The sequence below is a fragment of the Ammospiza caudacuta genome, chromosome 31, assembly GCF_027887145.1.
Source record: "Ammospiza caudacuta isolate bAmmCau1 chromosome 31, bAmmCau1.pri, whole genome shotgun sequence".
NCBI lineage: Eukaryota > Metazoa > Chordata > Aves > Passeriformes > Passerellidae > Ammospiza > Ammospiza caudacuta.
Window position 1 is genome coordinate 2733717 of NC_080623.1, and position 21967 is coordinate 2755683.

Consider the following 21967-nt stretch of genomic DNA (forward strand, 5'->3'; position numbering starts at 1 on the left):
TGCTTCCCTTTCTGTCCCACTCCCCATGGCAGTGACACCGCAGGGGACAGCGCTTGGATGTCACCGGAGCCGCCAACTCCGGTGTAACCGGTGCTTGTTGCGGTGACAGGAGGGAAGGTGAGACCCCCAGAGTGGCAGTTGTGACATGGAGAGGGGCCCTGGGACAGAACAGGACCCTGGGGATGCAGATCCTCCCTCAGCCGGGCACTGTGTCCCTTTCTGGCCCCATGACAGTGACACCACAGGGGACAGCGGAGCCACCAATCCCGGTGTAACCGGTGCTTGTTGCAGTGATGGGAGGGGAGGCGGAGACCCCCAGAGTGGCAGTTGTGACATGGAGAGGGGCTCTGGGACAGAATGAACCCCGGGGACACAGATCCCCCCTCAGCCGAGCGCTGTGTCCCTTTCTGGCCCCATGACAGTGACACCACAGGGGACAGCGCTTGGATGTCACCGGAGCCGCCAATCCCGCTGTAACCGGTGCTTGTTGCAGTGATGGGAGGGGAGGTGAGACCCCCAGAGTGGCACTCGTGTCATGGACAGGGGGCCCTGGGGACCCAGATTTCCTTTCTGTGCCACTCCCCGTGGCAGTGACATCGCTTGGATGTCACCGGACCGCCAGCCCCGGGGACAGCAGTGCCAGCTGTGGTGACAGGAGGGAGAAGCCGGGACCGCCTCGGCCTCAGGGCAGTGTGGGGAACGCTCGACATTAAATACACCCGGGGGTGTGGTTGGGAGATCAATAAATAGGCAATAAATAGCGATAAATAGCGGGGGGACAAGGCACAGGGACACACTGCAAGGCACAGGGACACACCACGGCCTTGTCCCGTGGTGCTGACAGCAGGAACAGCACTTGGGGCGCTCCCAGCCCCCCCTGCTCTGCTCCTGCCCCCTCAGGACGCAGCAGGGTCTGACAAACCCCCCCGTGGGCTCGGGGCCATCGCAGCCGCTCCTCTGTCACTGCCCCGCTCGCTCCTTGCGCGACTCCGTCACCACTTGCTGCAGGAGGAGAATTTGGGGGTCAGTCCCAAGGCAGGCTTGGGGCTCCCAGGCAGGGCACCCCCAGTTCTCACCTGCCCATCCCGGGTCTCGATGGTTTTGATGAGCACCATCCTCCGGGCCGGGCTCTCCGCAGGCTGCGGCTCCAGCACTGGGCACAGAGGGGGCGTCAGCACCCTGTGCCCTCCCAGATGGCACAGGGACCCCCAGGAAAGACCCCCAGACATCGTGGGGGACCCCCAGCTTGGGGCTCACCTGAGCTCCTCATGCTGAAGGAGGTGGTGGGGTGCGGTGGGATGGTGATCCTGGGGGGAGAGGAGGATGAGGAAGGGCTGGGACCCCTGGGCATTGCCAGGGACCCTTCCACACCCTCGACTCTGTGACCCACACCCCGGATCAGCTGTGCCCGTGGGCTGGGGGCTGTGCCAGTGGTTTGCCAGGCTGAGAGTTGTGCCCGTGGGCAGCCAGGCTGGGGGCTGTGCCCATGGGCTGGGGGCTGCGCCCGTGGTTTGCCAGGCCGGGGGCTGTGCCCATGGGCAGCCAGGCTGGCACCCAGAGCAGAGCCTGAGGCAGCTCCCCCACCATCCCCTGGCCTTGCTTTTATCTCAGCTCCCATGGGAACCTCTTGTTTTCCTGTGGGAACGAGGCCTGGAGCTGCTTCCTCCCGGGAAAATCCCACAACAACCGGGATGACTCAACACAGGGGACATCCCCCGGGGCAGTGGGGACAATCTGCTGCCCTCACCGGCTCTCCTCGCCCTCCAGCAGCTTTCTGTAGGTGGCAATCTCGATGTCCAGGGCCATCTTGACGTTCAGCAGGTCCTGGTACTCGCGCAGGTGCCGTGCCATCTCCTCCTTCATCTGCTGGATCTCCTGCTCCAGCCTCCCCACCACGTCCTGGTAGTTCCCGATCTCCTCGCCGAACTCATCCTCCATCTCCCGCATCTGCCGCTGCAGCGCCTCGTTCTGCAGGGACACCGAGGGCTGCAAAGGGCTCCAAGGGCTGGGCTCCGCTTTTTGCACGCCCCCCGAACGCTCCCCGGGCTCTCACCACGCCCTTCAGCCCGTCCACCTCGCAGGTCAGGCTCTGGATCTGCCGCCGGGACTCGTTCATCTCCTGCTTGGCCAAACGCAGCGCCTCGTGGTTGCGGTTTGCTGCATCCGAGAGATCGGCAAACTGCACGGGCAGGGCGAGTCAGGGCTCTGCGAGGGCTCAGCCGCTCCTAAACCCCTCCGCAGCCCCGGGTACCTTTGATTTGTACCATTCCTCGGCTTCCTGCAGGTTTTTGACCGCGATGCTCTCGTACTGGGTGCGGATCTCCCGCAGCGCCGCCGTCAGCTCCGGTTTGCACATCTCCGCCTCGGGCAGCCCCGCCGGGCTCGGGCCGCTCACCTCCAGGTCCCGCAGCTCCTGCGGGGGCTCGGGGGCATCACAAGGACCTGATCTGTGCCCCCCTGCCCGCCCCATCCCGCCCCGGCCCCACCTCCTCGTGCAGCTTCTTGAGGAAGCCGATCTCGTCCATCAGCAGCTCCACCTTGCGCTCCAGCTCCAGGCGGGACAGCGTGGCGTGGTCCACGTCCTGCGGGAGAGGCGGGGATGGATGAGCTGCAGGGCAGCTGCAGTGGAGGGGGTGAAACCATCCCAGAGCCCCACCCCGGGGTGGTGGTGGTGGGCACAGACTCAGCCCCCCAAATTCTGATTTTGCCCTGGCTTGTGCAGGGCTGACCCAGCATCGCCCCAAAACCCAGGAGCTGAGGATGGAGGTATGGAGGGACCAGACTTGGGCTAACAGTGTGCTCAGCTCTGGGGGTACCAGGGACACGGTGGGTGCTCAGCTCTGGGGGTCCCATTCTGCCCCTCCCCACTAAAGGACTAAGCAATAACGTGGTGGGCACAAGCTCAGCCCCCCCAAACCCCAGTTGTGTCTTGGCTTGTGCAGGGCTGACCCAGCATCACCCCAAGCTCCAGCTGGAGACACCCAGGAGCTGTGGAGGGAGCAGACTGGGGTTATCAGTGTGCTCAGCTCCGGGGGTACCACGGACACAGCGGGTGCTCAGCCCTGGGGGTCCCATCCTGGCCCCCCTGCACTGCTCGGTGCCATTCACGCACCAGCACCTCCCACGAGCCCAGAATTGGGATTATTCCCAGTGCCCACCATTCCCAGTCCCCTCCAGCCTCGGATCACGGGTACTGCGGGGGGACACGAGCCCCTCACCCCCCTGACCTTGCGGAACAGCACCAGGCTCTTCTCGGCATCCTCACGCTTCTGCGTCTCGTCCTCCAGCCTGGGGACAGCAAGGGATGAGAGGGAGGCGGGGGTGCAGACCCCTCCTCCTGTTGCGCACACAGCGGGAGCGAACGGGGATGGAGCGGCCCCAGCGCTCGCAGCAATCCCGTCCCAGTGTCCTCACCCTTGTCCTGCCCCTCCCCGTGCCCCACCCTTGTCCTGCCCCTCCCAGTGCCCCGCCCTTCCGCAGAGCCCACATCTCCCAGTGCCTCCCAGTGCCCTCCGTGCATCCCGGGTGCCTTCCCCAGTATCCCTTCCCAGGGGTCGCCTTCCCCGGACATTCACCAGTCCCTCCCCCGACATCCCCGGGGCTCCCCCATCCCCATCCCGCTGCATCCCCCGCTGCCCATGCTGGGCAAAGCCTCATCCCATCACATTCCTCATGCCAGTCCGTCCCTGGCACATTCCCCAGTCTCCATCCCATAACTCACCCTGCCACACCCCCGGCTCCCACTGCAGTTCATCCCTCATCCAAATTCATCCCCCATCCCAGTTCATCCCTCATCCCACTCCATCCCAGTTTATCCCTCTTGCAAATTCATCCCAGTCCATCCCTCATCCCGATTAATCCCCCGTCCCAGTTCATCCCAGTCCATCCCTCATCCCAGTACATCTCTCATCCCAGTTCTTGCCCCGTCCTAGTCTGTCCCAGTTCCTCCCCTGGTCCCCGGCACATCCTCCCCTCCCCATCCCCTATCCCAGTCCCTCCCAGTAGATCCCTCATCCCAGTTTATCCCCCTCCATCCCAGTCCATCCCCCGGTCCCTGCACACCCTCCCCTCCCCATCCCCCATCCCAGTCCCTCCCCAGTCCCAGTTCATCTCTCACCCCAGTTCCTCCCGCATCCCAGTCCATCCCCTGCTCCCTGCACATCCTCCCCCTCCCTCATCCCGACCCGTCCTCTCTCCCCACCCCGCTGCCTCCCCCGGTCCCTCCGCCGTCCCACCGCTGCCTCAGCGCCGCCAGGTCGGTGGCGAGCCCGTCCCGCTCGGCCTGGAGCCGGTCCCGGTCGCGGCCGAGGCGCTGCAGCCGCTCCCGCAGCCCCCGCAGCTCCCCCTGCACCAGCCCGGTGCGGGGCCCGCTGGCGGCGGTGGCGCGGCCCAGGGCGGCTCGGAGGGTCCCGTTCTGCCGTTCCAGCGCCCGCACCCGCTCCAGGAAAGCGGCGAAACGATCGTTCAGCGCCGCCAGCTCCTCCCGCTCCGCTCCCCGCGCCGCCGCCGCCGCCGCCAGCCGCTCCGGGGCCACGGGGAGCGGCGGTGACATCCCGGGGTCGCGGGCACGGCGGCTCATGGTGGCACCGGGAGGGCGCTGGCTGCCGGTAGCGGCCGTTTATAGCGGGCAGCGGCTCCGCCCCGCCGGGGGGACCCGGGGGTACCGGACACAGAGAGAGGGGAGGGGTCTCCCGGCCGGAGGGAGGATCGGGGGCTGCGGATGTGCCCTCAAAGGGGCGGGGAAAGGGGATGGGGATGGTCGGGGACCCCCAAGGGATGAGGGGCGGGGGCTGCAGGATGTGAGGCCGCAGGAATTCCCCTTCAGGGGGGCTCGGGGACCCCCCAAAGGATATAAGAGAGGGGCTGGGGGATGCGGGCAAAGGAAGCAGCAGCATCAGGAGAAAGAGGATCCGAGGGTGCCCGGGAGACACAGGAACCCCCCCATGCTGGGTGAGAAGGAGAGAGACCGTTATGGGGTCCCCCCCAGGTAACGTGGGGGTACAAACCCCCCAGCTGGCATGCAGAGCACCCCTTGAGCTGGGTTCCATTCTGCCTGGGGGGTTCAGCATCCAGGGAGCGGGTGCCCCTCTCAGCCACCCCCCTCCCTTTGTGCCGGGGCCGCCGTGACTCGGCGTTGCGGGAGCTGCCATGCGCGGGGCAGCGCTGGACAGCGAGCCCTGAACCCCCCCGAACCCCCCCTTTCCAGGCAGCCCGAGCGGCACTTACGGGAAGGAGTCGCTGCCCTGCCCAGAGGCTCCTCCAGGGGAGGGTCCCCCCCGCCCAGGACCCCTCCCCGCTCTGCAGAGCCGCACCGAGAGTGGCTCCGTGCCAGCAGCAGCGTGACACCACGTCCAGCCCGTCTGCAGCAGGCTCTGGGCAGGACTGGGGGCTCTCAGGGGTCACTTGGAGGCCCCCAGGACCAGCAGAACGCTGAGGAAGACATGAGCCCCCCACCAGTGCCAGCTCATAGCGCAAGGACCCCAACCCCACAGAACGCCCCAGGCTCTCTCCCCTGTGCCAGCTGGCAGCAGGACCTGGCAGCCGACCCAGCTGAGGCCCCCCCTCCCCTGGGATGTCCCCCCAGGTCACCACAAGGCGGATTGTCCCAGCACAATGAAGAGGCAGCACTGGGGAGAGGCATTTTAATGAACAGCACCACAGCGGTGAGACAAGGCGCTTCTATTCCTCTCCTTCGTCGTCGCCCTCCATGCTGTCGGCTCCCACCTCCTCATAATCCTTCTCCAGGGCTGCCATATCCTCACGGGCCTCCGAGAACTCGCCCTCCTCCATGCCCTCCCCCACGTACCAGTGCACAAAGGCCCTCTTGGCGTACATCAGGTCAAACTTGTGGTCCAGGCGGGCCCAGGCCTCGGCGATGGCCGTGGTGTTGCTCAGCATGCACACAGCCCTCTGCACCTTGGCCAGGTCGCCCCCGGGCACCACCGTGGGAGGCTGGTAGTTGATGCCCACCTTGAAACCAGTGGGGCACCAGTCCACAAACTGGATGGTGCGCTTGGTCTTGATGGTGGCGATGGCGGCGTTGACATCCTTGGGCACCACGTCCCCGCGGTACAGCAGGCAGCACGCCATGTACTTGCCGTGCCGAGGGTCACACTTGACCATCTGGTTGGCCGGCTCAAAGCAGGCGTTGGTGATCTCAGCCACCGTCAGCTGCTCGTGATAAGCCTTCTCAGCAGAGATAACCGGGGCGTAGGTGGCCAGAGGGAAGTGGATGCGGGGGTAGGGCACCAGGTTGGTCTGGAATTCTGTCAGGTCGACGTTCAGGGCTCCGTCAAAGCGCAGAGAGGCCGTGATGGAGGACACGATCTGGCTGATGAGGCGGTTCAGGTTGGTGTAGGTCGGGCGCTCGATGTCCAGGTTGCGGCGGCAGATGTCGTAGATGGCCTCGTTGTCCACCATGAATGCGCAGTCGGAGTGCTCCAGGGTGGTGTGGGTGGTCAGGATGGAGTTGTAGGGCTCCACCACGGCTGTGGACACCTGCGGGGCTGGGTAGATGGAGAACTCCAGCTTGGACTTCTTGCCGTAGTCGACAGAGAGGCGCTCCATGAGCAGGGAGGTGAAGCCAGAGCCGGTGCCACCGCCAAAGCTGTGGAACACCAGGAAGCCCTGCAGCCCTGTGCACTGGTCAGCCTGAGAGGTTGGGAAGGGGAAAACAAGACCAAACTGTCAGGAATTCTGAACTTCAGCTGCTACTGAGTTCCCCTGGGAGGAAAATTTTTCCTCCCAGGATCTCAGGACCTTCCCACCAGGTCCAGGTGAAGGAACCCCGTCCTGCAGGGATTTGGGGACACTCTGCAGAAACAAGGAGTGCCATGTGTGTTCCAGCCAACAGAAGCTGCTCCTCTCTGTGGCCTCATAAGGACATTCTTAGGGTGTCCCAGCACCACGGCATGGTGGACAGGGCGTCCCTGACCTTCCATGTTGGACACTGACTCATGGTGGATGCCCCAGCTTTTGGGAGACACCCCAGCAGGTTCTGGAAGTCAACCACGGCTTCACCCCCCTCTCTTTTTATCTAAGAGGGTGCAGCAGGAGCAGGCTGTGATCCCACAAGAGCCCAGGGGCAGCCAGCTCAGCCTTTGATGTGCCAGGAGCTCCCCGAGCGGAGCCGCTGGCGCAGCAGGTCCGGCCGCCCCGGCGCCAGCCCCAGCGTGGGAACCAGGGGTTCAAAGAGCCTGGGCAGCCACACCAGCCAAACCAGTGCTGCACCAGCACCCAAAGCATCTCACCTGCCCCCTGCCCTGGCCATGGGGCTTCCCACCCTCCTCCTCCTCTTGGCAAGACCAGGATAGATCCAGCATTTCCTTCCTGGGACAACCCCACCCTCTGTCCCAAAGTGCTGAGAAGAACCAGCCCAGGGACACCTGGAGCTTCCCTTTGTCCCCACATCCACCATAGGGATAGACCAAGCTCATCCTGTGCTGGTGGGATTGCAGAGCCCTGAGTAAAGGGATCCAAATCAAGGGGAAGGCAAGGGGCTGATCCTGATCACTGAGAGCATCCAGACTCCATAGGGAGCCACGATGTGCTGCAGGCTGACACAACAAATCCATCCAGATCCTGGAGGCACAACTGGGGTCACCAGGAAGGTATGAAGTCTCTCCTGTCACAACCCAGGGCTGATCCCTCCTGGCACAACTCTCTGCCCTAAAGTGCTGATGGGCTGAGAAGGACCTGCCCAGGCACACCAGGAGCTTCCCTTTGTCCCCACATCCCCCGCAGGGACAAACCCACCCCACGAGCCCCCCCAGCGCCCCTACCAGCTTGCGGATGCGGTCGAGCACCAGGTCGATGATCTCCTTGCCGATGGTGTAGTGCCCGCGGGCGTAGTTGTTGGCCGCATCCTCCTTGCCCGTGATCAGCTGCTCGGGGTGGAAGAGCTGCCGGTACGTGCCCGTGCGCACCTCGTCTGCGGGGACAGCCCCGGGCCCCGTTAGCAGCCGGCGCCCGCCGCCAGCGCCCGCCCCGCCCCGCCCGCCGGCCGCCCCCCGCGCGCTCACCGATCACCGTGGGCTCCAGGTCCACGAACACGGCCCGGGGCACGTGCTTGCCGGCGCCCGTCTCGCTGAAGAAGGTGTTGAACGAGTCGTCCCCCCCGCCGATGGTCTTGTCGCTGGGCATCTGCCCGTCGGGCTGGATGCCGTGCTCCAGGCAGTACAGCTCCCAGCACGCATTGCCGATCTGCACGCCCGCTTGGCCCACGTGGATGGAGATGCACTCGCGCTGCGGGGGCACACGGCGTTGGGTCACCCCTCTTGTCCCCCCTCAGCACCCACCGGGCTGGGAAGGGTCCCTCCTCAAGGCTGGATGGAGGCAGATCCTGCCCCAGGTGCTCCCGTTGGGCTCAGCTTTGGTGGTGCCATCCTGCTGCCCCTTCCCCGGGAGCTGAGACCCTGCACCAGTTGGTGCCCTTCACCCTGCACACCCCACAGAGCCGCGAATTTGGGTTCCTCAGGGTTAATGCTGCTCCCCACTACTCCCAATCCCCAATGAGACAGGGACACTGAACCCCCCTGTGCAGGGACACCCCCACATCCCAGGGAACATCTCAGCGTGCTCAGCTCCGAGGGTCCCATCGTGCCCAAACCCACTGAGGGACTGAGCAATAACGAGGTGGGCACCAGCTCAGCCCCCCAAACCCTGGTTTGTGCAGGGCTGACCCAGCATCACCCTGAACTCCATCTGGAGACACTCAGGAGCTGTGGAGGGAGCAGACTGGGGTTATCAGTGTGCTCAGCCCTGGGGTACCACAAATACAGAGGATGCTCAGCCCTGGGGGTCCCATCCTGGCCCCCCTGCACTGCTCGGTGCCATTCACGCACCAGCACCTCCCACGAGCCCAGAACTGGGATTATTCCCAGTGCCCACCATTCCCAGTCCCCACCACCCAGGGATGCCACAGTGACAGTGACACTTCAGCCCCTTCCCCAGGGGGCTGCTCATCACTTCGGGGGAGTTCTGAACCCCACGCAACGTGGAGCCGTTCCCTTCTCCAGCAGCCCTTGCACAACCCCGGCCTGTCCCGGTTCCTGAGCTCCCAGCTCCACCCGGGCCAGAGCAAACTCCGCTGACCGCGAGGACTTTCCCCGTGCCAGCCGATCCCAGTTGCGCCCGGGCCACGCTGGAATCTGCCCCCCCCCACGCCGTGACTCACACCCACGCGTGTCCCGGCCAGCACAGCCAGGACAGGGTAGCACAGGGGGTGCCCCCAAACCCCCTCTCGGCCTGTTCCTCTCCTGTGCGGATAAGTTGAGTCCCCAGTGGGAGCCCAAGACTCGCAGTGCCACTCGGCGTGTCCCCACGCATTTAGCAGGGAATTGGGGTGAGTGGAACCCCCCCCCGGGGCAGGCACCCCCGGTTTTGGGGGACAAACGCACCCCCAGCACGAGCCCGAGCTCGGCAGCCCCACGAGGCGTCCGGAACACGCGCGGGGCTCCCAACGCCCCCAGAGCTCGGCCCCACGTCCTGCAGGGGACACGGGGGGCCCGGCACGCCCCCACCCCTCAGCTCCCCTCACTGCTCAGGGGGGTCCCGCATTCCCGGGGGTCTCACCCCGCACGGAACCCCCCAGGACCCCCGAGCACCCCGACCCTCACCATGGCCGCTCGCTGCCCGAACCGTTACGGAGCCGTCGAGGAGGGAGGCGGGGGTTGCCCCGTAGGGCCCCCGAGTTTAACCCCAGGGGGCGTGGCCTATGAGGGGGCGGGGACAGGGGGAGGAGCCAATGGGAGTTCGCCCCGCCCCTCCGAGCACGCGGCGCTCTGGACTCGCCCCCTCCGCCCCGCCTCGATTCTAATTGGCCGGTTCGAATGTGGGTGGTGACGTCAGCGGAGCGGAATGCGGTGGGCGGGAGTTGCTGAGGGGGCGTGGTCTATTGTGGAAGTGGGCGTGGCTATGGGCGGGGAGGAGGATTGGGGGTCCCGAGGGTTGGGGGGGGGGCTGGGCGGGTAGATAGAGGGGAATTGGGGGGGTCAGAGGGGTCGGAAGGCGTTAGGGCGGCGGAATATTGGGGTGGGGGCTTTACGAGGGCTTTAGAGGCGGGGCCTTTAGGGGGTGCCTTAGGGGCGGGGGCTTTAGGCGGTGCTTTAGGAGCGGGGGGCTTTAGGGGGACTTTAGGGTCGGGGGGCTTTGCGGCATTGGGGCGGGGGGCTTTAGGGGGACTTTAGGGGCGGGGGGCTTTAGGGGGTGCTTTAGGGTCGGGAGGCTTTAGGGGCAGCTTTAGGGTCGGGGGGCTTTAGGGGCGGGGGGCTTTACGAGGGCTTTAGAGGCGGCTTTAGGGGGTGCTTTAGGGTCAGGGGGCTTTAGGCGGTGCTTTAGGGGCGGGGGCTTTGCGGTATTGGGGCGGTGGGCTCAGACGGCGGCACGATGGGTCCCTGAACCCCCCGGAGCGCCCCAGCCCCGCTGGGTTGGAGATCTCGGGGGTCCCAAATCCCTCCCCGCGCCTCCGTCCCCATCGCGGTGCCGTTCCCGTGGGAAGCCCCGCGGGCTCCCGTCGCGCCGGCTCCTGTGCCCGCCGCCGCCGCCGCCCTGCCCCGTGCCAGCCCCGGGGCTGCTCCCGGGGGAAGCCACGCGGGGCAGGTCCGGTGGGGCAGGACGGACGGGGCCGGGGGAACATCTCACACCCACCCCCGGGGTGCAGAGCCCTGTCCCGCCCTGCCTGCCCCGCTCCGGGGTGGTTTGGAGCGGGTTAGGAGTGGCCACAGAGGGGTTTGGGACAGCATAGGGACATTGGGGTTGGCACCGAGACGGAATTACAGAGCCCACGCTGCCCGGTGTCCTGCCAAACTCTGGGCGCCCCTCACAGCCTGGGCACCTCAGTGTCCCCCCCGAGTCACTCCCAGTGTCCCCTCACAGCCTGGGCACCTCAGTGTCCCCCCAGTCACTCCCAGTGCCCATCCCAGTCTGGGCACTTCAGTGTCCCCCCCACTGTCTGAGCACTCACAGTGTCCCCTCCGGTCACTCCCAGTGTCCCTTCACAGCCTGGGCACCCTCAGTGTCCTGTCCCCCCCACGCACTGAGCACTCTCAGTGTCCCGCCCCAGTCACTCCCAGTGTCCCCCCAGTCACTCCCCGTGTCCCCTTCCGGCCTCAGTGTCCCCCCCAGTCACTCCCAGTGTCCCCCTTCCCCCCTCCAGTCATTCCCAGTGCCCCCCAAGTCACTCCCGGTGTCCCCTCCCACCCTCAGTGTCTCCCCCCCAGTCACTCCCAGTGTCCCCTCCCAGCCTGGGCACCTCAGTGTCCCTCCCCTCCCCGAGCCCCCGGTGTCCCCCCGCTCCCTGGGCACATCCCCGCAGCTGGCACACCCCCAGAACCGGGGTGCCCATGGTTTCCCCCCACTCGTGATCCTCCGGAGCCCTCCGAGCCGCCACCACGCCGGTCCCGGTGCCCTGCTGGGGGTCAGGGGGTGCTTTGGGGGGACCCTTCCCAGAGCGGGGTCTGTCCCGGCTCACCCCCACCCCTCCGCCGCCCCGCTCCTTTCTTCGCGGCTTTGCCGCATTGCGGAACCGCCCCGCACGCAGGCGGTGCCGCAGCCCCCTCCCCACGGGCAGCGCGCCCGCGGCCCCCCGCACCCCACGGCTGTTCCACTGCACCCCACGGCCGCTCCTCTGCACCCCACGGCTGCTCCCCTGCACCCCACGGCTGTTCCACTGCACCCCACAACTGCTCCACTGCACCCCACGGCTGTTCCACTGCACCCCACGGCTGCTCCCCCGCACCCCACGGCTGCTCCCCGCACCCCACAACTGCTCCATCGCACCCCACGGCTGCTCCCCCGCACCCCACGGCTGTTCCACTGCACCCCACGGCTGCTCCCCGCACCCCACGGCTGCTCCCCGCACCCCACAACTGTTCCATCGCACCCCACGGCTGCTCCTGCACCCCACGGCTGCTCCCCTGCACCCCACGGCTGTTCCACTGCACCCCACGGCTGCTCCCCCGCACCCCACGGCTGCTCCCCTGCACCCCACGGCTGCTCCCCCGCACCCCACGGCTGCTCCCCTGCACCCCACGGCTGCTCCCCCGCACCCCACGGCTGCTCCCCTGCACCCCACGGCTGCTCCCCGCACCCCACGGCTGCTCCCCTGCACCCCACGGCTGCTCCCCGCACCCCACAGATGCTCGCCCTGCCCCTGGCAGTGCCCACCCCCGTCAGAACAGATTGTCCCTTTTGTTGTGGCTCCGGGAGGGGGCACCGGGACACGCAGGCTGCGAGAACATCGGTGCCACCTCCCTGCTTCCTCCCACAGGCAATGAATGCCCTGCTGCCCCCCAAGACCGCGGCTGGAGGGGTTTTCCCTGTGCCCTCCGGGTGGGGCAGGGCTGGGTGCCACCCCTCCGAGGGTTTCCAGCCCCTCTGTGCCACCGTGGGCCAGCCGGGGGGCAGAGGGACCCCTCCACCACAGCACCCCCCTCCTCCCCGAACTGCGCTGTCTCTCCATGTGAATGAATCTGTCACATCGATGGACGGACGGACAGACAGAGCTGGGTTCTGCGGGGAAAACAGGCTAAAAATAGCAGCAGCCTGTGTCTGGGTTGTCAGCCCCGAGCCACACAGCTCCTGATGGGGCTGAGACCCTTCGATCCCCGGGGACAGCCGTGTCCCAGCCGTGTGGGGTTCGAGGTCACCGATTTGGGATCCTCGGGAAGGGCCCAGACTGGGGGAGGGTGGGAATCTCAGCCGTGCCACGGGCAGGAGTCCAGCAGTGGGAAATCAGCCCACGCACGGTGAGATGCCAGCTCTGGGAGCCCCCGAGTCTCCCAGCCCCAGTGGGGACACCCATGGGGACACTGTGCACACAGGGGTGACCCCGGGGGGGTTCAGGGTCCGTCCCACCCAGTGGCACCACGGGAGTGGCCATGGAAGGGGGAGGACAGCAACCGTCACCAGGAGCCACCACGTTGCTACCAACAGTCAACAGAGCACGGAGAATGGAAGCACAGGAGGGGGGGGGGGGATGGGAGCTGTGCCAGACCCCCCCCCATGCTGGCACTCAGCAGGGCTGGGTACTGGGGGGGCCACAGGGATGCTGACATCCATGGCAGGGTGGGCACTGAGGGACCCCAGGGCCTGGGGACCCCCACTTGGCAAGGGAGAGTGGTGGGGGTCCTGAGGATGGTGCCCCATCCTCAAGGTCAGGAACTGGGGGTCCCAAGGATGGTGCCCCACCCTCAGGGTCAAGCTCTGGCGGTCCCAAGATTGTGCCCCACCCTCAGGGTCAGGCACTGGGGGTCCCAAGATTGTGCCCCACCCTCAGGGTCAAGCTCTGGGGGTCCCAAGGATGGTGCCCCACCCTCAGGGTCAAGCTCTGGCGGTCCCAAGATTGTGCCCCACCCTCAGGGTCAGGCACTGGGGGTCCCAAAGATGGTGCCCCATGCTCAGGGTCAGGCACTGGGGGTCCCAAGGATGGTGGGGTGAGGCACTGCGGGTTCCAAAGATGGTGTCCCTTCCTCAAGGTCAGGAACTGGGGGTTCCAGGGATGGTGCCCCACCCTCAGGGTCAAACTCTGAGGGTCCAAAGATTGTGCCCCACCCTCAGGGTCAGGAATTGGGGGTCCCAAAGATGGTGGGGTGAGGCACTGCGGGTTCCAAAGATGGTGCCCCACGCTTAGGGTCAGGCACTGGGGGTCCCAGGCATGGTGCCCCACCCTCAGGGTCGGGCACTGGGAGTCCCAAGGACAGTGGGGTGAGGCAGTGGGGGTCCCAAAGACAGTACCCCACTCTTAGGATTGGGTTCTGGGGGTCCCAGAGATGGTGGGGTCAGGCACTGGGGGTCCCAAGGATGGTTCCCCATGCTCTGGGTCAGGCCCTGGAGGTGCCCCATGCTCAGGGTGAGGCAGTGGGGAATCCCAAGATTGTGCCCCACCCTTAGGATCAGGCTCTGAGGGTCCCAAGGACAGTGGGGGTTCCAAGGATGGTTCCCCACCCTTAGGATCAGGCTGTGGGGGTCCCAAGATTGTGCCCCACCCTTAGGATCAGGCTCTGGGGGTCCCAAGGACAGTGGGGGTTCCAAGGATGGTTCCCCACCCTTAGGATCAGGCTCTGGGGGTCCCAAGATTGTGCCCCACCCTTAGGATCAGGCTCTGGGGGTCCCAAGGACAGTGGGGGTCCCAGGAATGGTTTCCTCACCATGGTGATAAGGCCAGGGAGTGAGTGGTGAGAGTGATGAGAACCCGGCCTTGTCTCCTGCCTGCAACCCCCCGCCCACCAGGCCCTAGGATGGATGTTGGGGAAGGGGGATGCGAGGGGGGGTCCCCACCCTGTCTCCTAGCAACCGGTCTCCTAGCAACCGCACCGGTTGCCTGGCAGCAATCGGTGCAGGACGTGTGGCCGTCCATACCCAAGGAGATGGGGGGGGCTGGGGGGCACCAGGGGGGCACCAGGGGGGCTGCAGCACCCGGTGCCCCTCACCCTACACCCCACATCACCCACAGGGCTGAGCCACCCCTGCCCTGTGAGGCACCTCCCGCCCTCAGCCCGGGGCAATGGGGTGGGTGGGGTTTGGACAGTGGTCCCCGAGGCAGGGGGGTGCTGTGAGCCCCCCAAAACCCCCGTTTGGGGACACCATGGGGACACCCTGACAGGCCCCACACTGGTGTTGAGCACTTGGGACTGTAAGAGAACAAAGGCAGGAGGCATTTCCCATGCAGGGACGGAGCTACAGCGGGGTCAGGGCTGGGGGCTGAGCTGCTTGGGGATCAAGGTGCCCCGAAACAGCCCCAAAACAGCAATTTGCAATGGGGACCAGCCTGGTGGCAGGCAAATCTCCTGGTTTTTGTCTGCTCAGCAAAGCCGGGGCCACCTGCTCCTTTGTTCTGGTGGGCGATGCCCAAATCCCATCCCCTCTTTGTTTGTTTGCAGCTCTGCAGCCCCAGCAGAACCCCAAAACACGGTGCCCCAGGGGCATGGGGCTGGCACTGGGGACACTGGGATGGCACTGGGGACACGGGGATGGCGGTGGGGATACGGGGATGGCCCTGGGGACAACAGGGACATGGGAACTTTGGATCTGCCCAGAAATCTGCATAATGTGGGAAACACCAGGAAAAAAAAACAACAGGGATTTCTCAGCCCGGGGGGCATCCTGGCAGCTCCACCTGCAGCAGCTGGGCATGTGGGGATGGTGTGGGGATGTGACCATGCGTGGGGTGTGGGGTCACCTCCCTGCAGGGACCGAGCCCCCCAGCACCCCCTGGTTTGGGGAACAAACCCCCCCAGCCTCTGTGGGTTTGCAAGAACAAACTGGGGGGGGGAGGGGAACGCGCCCCCAGGAGTGGGAAACCGCAGGGCTGTGGGGCTGGTGGCTCGGGGGGGCTGCAGCAGATGGAAGGGTGGCCAAGGGACGCGTGTCCCAGTGTCCCAGCTGTGTCCCCAGCACCAGCTGCCGCACAGCAGCTGCTGCTCTTCCCGAGCCCCCCAGCCCTAAACTGCCCTGGGGGCTTTTGTCGCCTGTGTCCTCCCGCTGTCCCTCACCCCCTCCCGGCCCCGCTCGTCCCCAGCTGCCCGGGGGATGGCTCTTTGTCCCCCGGCTGGGCCCCGCGGCGCTGGTTCCCACTGCCCGAGCAGACAAAGAGGCGCTGGGAGGGCTGGGCACGGCGCGGGGCCATGGCAGGGACACGGCTGAGAACCAGGGCACTGTGGCACGGCCAGGGATGGGGACAGTGCCCCTGGGCATGGGCACGGGGATGGGGACAGTGGCACTGAGGATGGGGACCGGGACGTGGCTGGCTGGGAATGGGGGCCAGAGCGTGACAAGGGTTGGGAACAACGGGGACGGGGACCGGGGTGTGGCCGGAGATAACCGGGAGCTCGGCGGAGGGCTGCATCCCCGGGGATGGGGACCAGGGCGTGGTTCTACCCCGTGTACCGGGAGCCCCGGGACCAAGAGACCCATTCCGGGCAGTGGGAGAGAACGGGAAAAACGGGGGGAAAGGGGCCGTGGGGGGATGGGGGACCGTGGGATGGGGACCCGAGCGTGACCGCTGGCTCGGCCAAGCCCGGGCACCGGGGCGTGGCAGGGACGGTGCCAAGGACACAGCCGGGGCCCCTCCGGCGGCGGGGCCGGGCCGTGGCCGCCGCAGCCCCCGGGCCCCCCCTCCCGCACCTCCCGGCCTTTGTCTGCGGCTGCGGGGGGGCATTACCTCATTGCGGGCCGCCAATGGGCGCCGCTGCCGCCCGCGCCGCCGCCCCCCCGGCCCCGCCGCCCGCCCCGCCCCGCCGCCGCTATAAAGCCCCGCAGCGAGCCCCGCGCTCCGCCGCGCCTCTTACATCGACCGCCTCAGCGTCGGGCTGTGAGACCGCCCCGGACCGACCGCCGCCATGGTGAGGGGGTGCGGGGGGGTCGGGATTTTTGTCTCTAATCCCACCATCCCTGTTCCCTTGTCCCCCCATTCCCGCTGGCCCCGTGGTTTTCCTTTCCTCGGTGCCAATCCCCACCTTCCCATCGTAGTCTCCGGTTTTCATCCCCCACCCCGGCCCCCGTCTCGCCGTTTTCTCTGATTCCCAACCCCCTCCTGATCTCCATTCCCAAGGGCTTTTCGTCCGCCCTTCCCGGGATGAGCCCTCGGCGCCGGGACTCCCCCCGCACCGGGCGTGGCTCCCGTTACACCGAGTAAAATGTGTCGCCCGCCCGGGACCCAGCCCCACATGTAGCTCCGGTTAAACGGGCCTGGAAGGGTCTTCCTGCCTCCCCCGGGACCCCCGAACCCGTAGCGGGCGTGGCTCCCGCTAAACCGGGCAGGATGAGACCTCCGGGACGTAGGACTAAGCTTCCCTAGGGCGTGGCTCCCGTTAAACCGGGCAGGACGAGCCCCCCGGGACTCGGCACTCAGCTTCCATAGGGCGTGGCTCCCGTTAAACCGGGCAGGATGAGACCCCCGGGACTCGGCACCGAGCTTCCATAGGGCGTGGCTCCCGTTAAACCGGGCAGGATGGATCCCTGGCGCTGATCCACGGTACCGCACCGGGCGTGGTTCTCATTAAACCGGCCAAGATGAGACCCCCGAGACCGAGCCCTGAGCCTGCACCGGGCGTGGCTCCCGTTAAACCGGGCAGGATGAAACCCTGAGACGCGGTTAAACCCGACAGGATGGCTGCCGGTACCGAGCCCCGAGTCCGAACCAGACGTGGCTCCCGTTAAACCGGGCAGGATGGCTCCCCGGAGCTAAGCCCGTACTGGGCGCGGCACCGCATGAAAGGAGCAGAATCGGGACTCCATCTTTCGGTACCGAGCCACTGTCCGTCCCTGGGCGTGGCTCCCGTTAAACCGGGCAGGACGGACCCTCTTTCCCCCCCTCAAGCCGCGGAGCTGAGCCCTCAGCCTGCGCTGGGCGTGGCCCCGATATAAAGAGGGAAAAATTGTCCCTGGTGAAGGGTGGGCAGGGCGGAATGTGTCCCCCCAGTGCTGAGCACCCCATCCCGCACCAGAAATCGAAGCACGGCAGGATGGGACCCCCCAGTCCCGCACTGGGCGTGGCATTGCTTCGATGGGGACCCGGGCGGGCAGGAGGAGCCCACGGTGCTGAGCCACCCTGGGGCTTTGCTGGGTCTCATCGGGGCAGGTTCTGAGCCACGCTGGGGCTTTGCTGGGTCCCATCAGGGCAGGGTGGGGCAGGATGGCAACCCCGGGGCTCCTGTCTCACCCTGGGCGCAGCTCCCAGTCCCTCCGGGCAGGATGAGCCACAAGTGCTGAGCTCGCCATCCCCCACAGGCGGGGTGCCAGCAGTGATGGGCACAGGACAGGATGGCACCCCGGCACTGGGGGCACCCCCAGACCCACAACAATGGGTGTGTCCGGGCAGGATCTGACCCCATCCAGCCACGGGAAGGGACCCCTCCCAGCTCAGTGACAGCGCTGGGCTGGTGCCACAGCTGGGGAGGGGGACAGAAGGGGTGACCCAACGCCGTGTGCCCCCGCAGCGCGAGTGCATCTCCATCCACGTGGGCCAAGCGGGCGTGCAGATCGGCAATGCGTGCTGGGAGCTGTACTGCCTGGAGCACGGCATCCAGCCCGACGGGCAGATGCCCAGCGACAAGACCATCGGCGGGGGGGACGACTCGTTCAACACCTTCTTCAGCGAGACGGGCGCCGGCAAGCACGTGCCCCGGGCCGTGTTCGTGGACCTGGAGCCCACGGTGATCGGTGAGCGCGCGGGGGGCGGCCGGCGGGCGGGGCGGGGCGGGCGCTGGCGGCGGGCGCCGGCTGCTAACGGGGCCCGGGGCTGTCCCCGCAGACGAGGTGCGCACGGGCACGTACCGGCAGCTCTTCCACCCCGAGCAGCTGATCACGGGCAAGGAGGATGCGGCCAACAACTACGCCCGCGGGCACTACACCATCGGCAAGGAGATCATCGACCTGGTGCTCGACCGCATCCGCAAGCTGGTAGGGGCGCTGGGGGATGCAGGTGGCGGGCGGGGACAAAGCCTCCATTCTGTCTCGCTCTCCCTTGCAGACTCGCTGGGTTGGGTTTAGATTTAATTTATTAATTAATGTTAATCCTGTTGTGCAGCGGCTGCCATTGGCCGGCAGCGGGACGCGGCGCAGCTGGAGCGGCTCCACAGCGCCGCAGCCCCCGGGCGCTGCCGGTGCTGAGCTCGGCAATTCCCTCTTTGTTCCCACTTGGCTCCTGACGTGGCCGAGTCCAGCTGCGTGTGCTGGGGACGGGCAGCCCCAAACCGGTCCCTTCCAGAGTCATGTGGCCGTGACAGTTCACGGCCAAACTTGTCTCCATTCTGCTGCTGAGCCAGTGGCAATTCTGCCCTTTGAGGTGCCCCTGGGCACTGCCTCACCCCAGAGGCCAAGCAGCTTTACTGGGTGATTCACTGTGAGTCAGTGGGTAACACATGGAGTCAGTGTGACCCTGTCCCCATCCTGCTGACTCTGGCTCTGCTGCTGGAAAGCCCCCAAATGAGCTGGTGAGGCCACAGAGAGGAAGGAGTAAACATGGCCCTCTTTGTCTCTGCAGAGTGTCCCCAAATCCCTGCAGGACAGGGTCCCTTTCCGTGGACCTGGTGGGAAGGTCTTGAGATCCTGGGAGGAAAATTTTCCTTCCAGGGGAACTCAGTAGCAGCTGAAGTTCAGAATTCCTGACAGTTTGGTCTTGTTTTCCCCTTCCCAACCTCTCAGGCTGACCAGTGCACAGGGCTGCAGGGCTTCCTGGTGTTCCACAGCTTTGGCGGTGGCACCGGCTCTGGCTTCACCTCCCTGCTCATGGAGCGCCTCTCTGTCGACTACGGCAAGAAGTCCAAGCTGGAGTTCTCCATCTACCCAGCCCCGCAGGTGTCCACGGCTGTGGTGGAGCCCTACAACTCCATCCTGACCACCCACACCACCCTGGAGCACTCCGACTGTGCCTTCATGGTGGACAACGAGGCCATCTACGACATCTGCCGCCGCAACCTGGACATCGAGCGCCCCACCTACACCAACCTCAACAGGCTGATAGGCCAGATCGTGTCCTCCATCACGGCCTCTCTGCGCTTTGACGGAGCCCTGAACGTCGACCTGACAGAATTCCAGACCAACCTGGTGCCCTACCCCCGCATCCACTTCCCTCTGGCCACCTACGCCCCGGTTATCTCTGCTGAGAAGGCTTATCACGAGCAGCTCTCGGTGGCCGAGATCACCAACGCCTGCTTTGAGCCGGCCAACCAGATGGTCAAGTGTGACCCTCGGCACGGCAAGTACATGGCGTGCTGCCTGCTGTACCGCGGGGACGTGGTGCCCAAGGATGTCAATGCCGCCATCGCCACCATCAAGACCAAGCGCACCATCCAGTTTGTGGACTGGTGCCCCACTGGTTTCAAGGTGGGCATCAACTACCAGCCTCCCACGGTGGTGCCCGGGGGCGACCTGGCCAAGGTGCAGAGGGCTGTGTGCATGCTGAGCAACACCACGGCCATCGCCGAGGCCTGGGCCCGCCTGGACCACAAGTTTGACCTGATGTACGCCAAGAGGGCCTTTGTGCACTGGTACGTGGGGGAGGGCATGGAGGAGGGCGAGTTCTCGGAGGCCCGTGAGGATATGGCAGCCCTGGAGAAGGATTATGAGGAGGTGGGGGTGGATTCTGTGGAAGGGGAGGGAGAGGAGGAAGGGGAGGAATACTAAAGTCACGAGGGTGCTGCTGGAACAGGGAACATAAATTAGTTGAAGACCCCGCGGGGTCTGTAGCAGTGTGTGCGCCGCGCTCTGTCCTGTCAATGGTCTGTGCTTCAATGGAAAAAAAGTCTGTGATGGACCCACCCGTCCTCTCCTGTGGGTCTGAATAAAAAGCATTCCCTGTCTTACCCTGCCTCTGGTGTCTTCACTCCCTGTGGCAATGTCCCTGCCTGGCTTTGACGCTGTCCCCACCTGCACATGACACGGCCCTGCAGTCCCTGTCCTCACTCAGGGTCTCCACCCTGTCCCTGAGCGTGTGCTGGGGGTTTTGGGGTGCTGAGTCCTCCCAAACCCATGCTCCTTCCTCATCCTGGTGGGCTCGGTGTTGTGCCCCCACCCCAAGTGCTGGGGAAGTGGAGAGGGTTGGATATTTTAGTACCAGGAATCAAGTTGAGTACGTTGTGGGTCTTAACTCCTCAGGGTGGGCTGGAGATGCCTGAAGGCCCCCATTTAACAGAAGTCTTTGGTATCTCTGCTACCTCCTCATCCTGGGCAGGGGAGGGGCTGCATTACCCTGGGGATGGGGAGGGGAAGCTCTGCCCACCACGGGTGAGAGTGCTGGGGATGAGGGTTCTTTTATCCAGCCAATGTGTCCTCAAGTTCTTCTGGCTCTTTCAGGGATGACGAATTGGCCCTGTTGGTCCCAGCCACAGAGGGGGAGGGGAAAATGTCATTTCAGCCTCCTGGAATGAGGGGAGCCTTTTCACCCTCCCTCTCTTTTTACCTCTTGAATGGGGGGAGCCTCTTCACCCTCCCTTTCCTCTCCTTTCACCCTGACCCTCACGGCCCCACGCAGGGATAAATAATTAAGGGGAAGCTGAATGCAGAGTGAAACTTGAGAGGGTGATGCAGCTGGGGAGGACCCCTGGGACCCTCATTTGTGTTCTGGGACCCTCATTTGTGTCCTGCACCCCTCCCTCTTCTGCACTCTGAGCTCAGGCTAAGCCTTGATGAGCAGCACCAGGGCCAAGCTCCTCAAGTCCAGCAGCTCCCAGGAATTTTTGTTGTCAAACCAATTCCTTGATTCTAAGGAACAGCCTTGGGAAGTAATTTTTTTTTCTGAAGGACAACCCAAGTGCGACAACATGTTTGTTATGGAGCTTTCAGAGGAAGATACAAATTGTAGCCTGGACAGAAAATTAGGATTACTAAAAAGCCAACATTTACAGTGTTAAAACCAGTGTTAAAATAGTGAGACCCCCCTGGGTTCAGCAGGAGAACTCTCAGGGATGGTGAACTCACAAGTTTGGGATTCTTGGAGGGTGAACAGAGCTTGGGCTGATCCTCCAGAACTGGGGCTCGACCCTTGGCCTGTTGAGAAGACACAAAGGCACTGATGTCAATACTGAACTCAAGGTGGATTTTTTACAGGTATTTACATCTGCACATGCTCTTCAGGTATGTGTGTGTGCAAGAGTGAATATTTACAGCAAATGTCCCAGGAATGTGTATCTCGAATTCCTTCTTAAGTGCTTTAGATTCATAAATAAAATAGGCCTGTAACAGTGTTTCTGTTGTGCCTATAGTAAATTTTATATGAATCTGTTGGTAAATGATTTAAATTAAGCTCTGGATTAAGTGCTCTTAAACCTTTAGGCTTAAACTGTTGGTAAAGGCCAGGGCTCAGTTTGACAATGGGGCAGGGGGTCCATTCTGCCCCTTCTGACTCAGTGGGAAGATCTCGATTATTATTCCATTTGATCATTATTTTCCTATCTCCATCCTCCCTTTAATTAATTTTTGGCCAAATCTAGTTTTACACAGATCGATTTTAAATTTCAGCCCCATTTTC

General features: G+C 64.8%; 3 protein-coding genes across 3 annotated transcripts; 1 reads left to right on the forward strand and 2 right to left on the reverse strand.

The window, feature by feature from the left end:
* Window positions 1-783: 783 nt before the first annotated feature.
* PRPH (peripherin) lies at window positions 784-4579 on the reverse strand. Its single transcript, XM_058822274.1, has 9 exons — window positions 4236-4579; window positions 3228-3288; window positions 2487-2582; window positions 2252-2413; window positions 2054-2179; window positions 1748-1968; window positions 1258-1307; window positions 1077-1153; window positions 784-1002 (listed from the first exon to the last, which is right to left on the reverse strand). Exons 1-9 carry the CDS (start codon window positions 4577-4579, stop codon window positions 961-963), a joined length of 1179 nt encoding a protein of 392 aa, XP_058678257.1. The 3' UTR covers window positions 784-960.
* Window positions 4580-5669: 1090 nt separating this feature from the next.
* On the reverse strand, window positions 5670-9708 carry LOC131569937 (tubulin alpha-1C chain). The gene is made up of 4 exons (XM_058822273.1): window positions 9618-9708; window positions 8022-8244; window positions 7782-7930; window positions 5670-6651 (listed from the first exon to the last, which is right to left on the reverse strand). Exons 1-4 carry the CDS (start codon window positions 9618-9620, stop codon window positions 5680-5682), a joined length of 1347 nt encoding a protein of 448 aa, XP_058678256.1. The 5' UTR covers window positions 9621-9708; the 3' UTR covers window positions 5670-5679.
* Window positions 9709-16242: 6534 nt separating this feature from the next.
* Window positions 16243-20277, forward strand: LOC131569856 (tubulin alpha-1A chain). The gene is made up of 4 exons (XM_058822170.1): window positions 16243-16340; window positions 17937-18159; window positions 18251-18399; window positions 19144-20277. Exons 1-4 carry the CDS (start codon window positions 16338-16340, stop codon window positions 20122-20124), a joined length of 1356 nt encoding a protein of 451 aa, XP_058678153.1. The 5' UTR covers window positions 16243-16337; the 3' UTR covers window positions 20125-20277.
* The last annotated feature ends 1690 nt before the right edge of the window (window positions 20278-21967 follow it).

Coding starts and splice junctions, on each gene's coding strand:
- LOC131569856 (XM_058822170.1), top strand. Junction 18,160..18,250: donor CCTGGAGCCCACGGTGATCG/GTGAGCGCGCGG, acceptor CTGTCCCCGCAG/ACGAGGTGCGCACGGGCACG. Junction 18,400..19,143: donor TCGACCGCATCCGCAAGCTG/GTAGGGGCGCTG, acceptor CCAACCTCTCAG/GCTGACCAGTGCACAGGGCT.
- PRPH (XM_058822274.1), bottom strand. CDS start 4,579: ATGAGCCGCCGTGCCCGCGACCCCGGGATGTCACCGCCGCTCCCCGTG. Junction 2,583..3,227: donor GCCTGGTGCTGTTCCGCAAG/GTCAGGGGGGTG, acceptor CCTCTCCCGCAG/GACGTGGACCACGCCACGCT. Junction 1,969..2,053: donor TGGACGGGCTGAAGGGCGTG/GTGAGAGCCCGG, acceptor GTGTCCCTGCAG/AACGAGGCGCTGCAGCGGCA.
- LOC131569937 (XM_058822273.1), bottom strand. Junction 7,931..8,021: donor CCTGGAGCCCACGGTGATCG/GTGAGCGCGCGG, acceptor CTGTCCCCGCAG/ACGAGGTGCGCACGGGCACG. Junction 6,652..7,781: donor TCGACCGCATCCGCAAGCTG/GTAGGGGCGCTG, acceptor CCAACCTCTCAG/GCTGACCAGTGCACAGGGCT.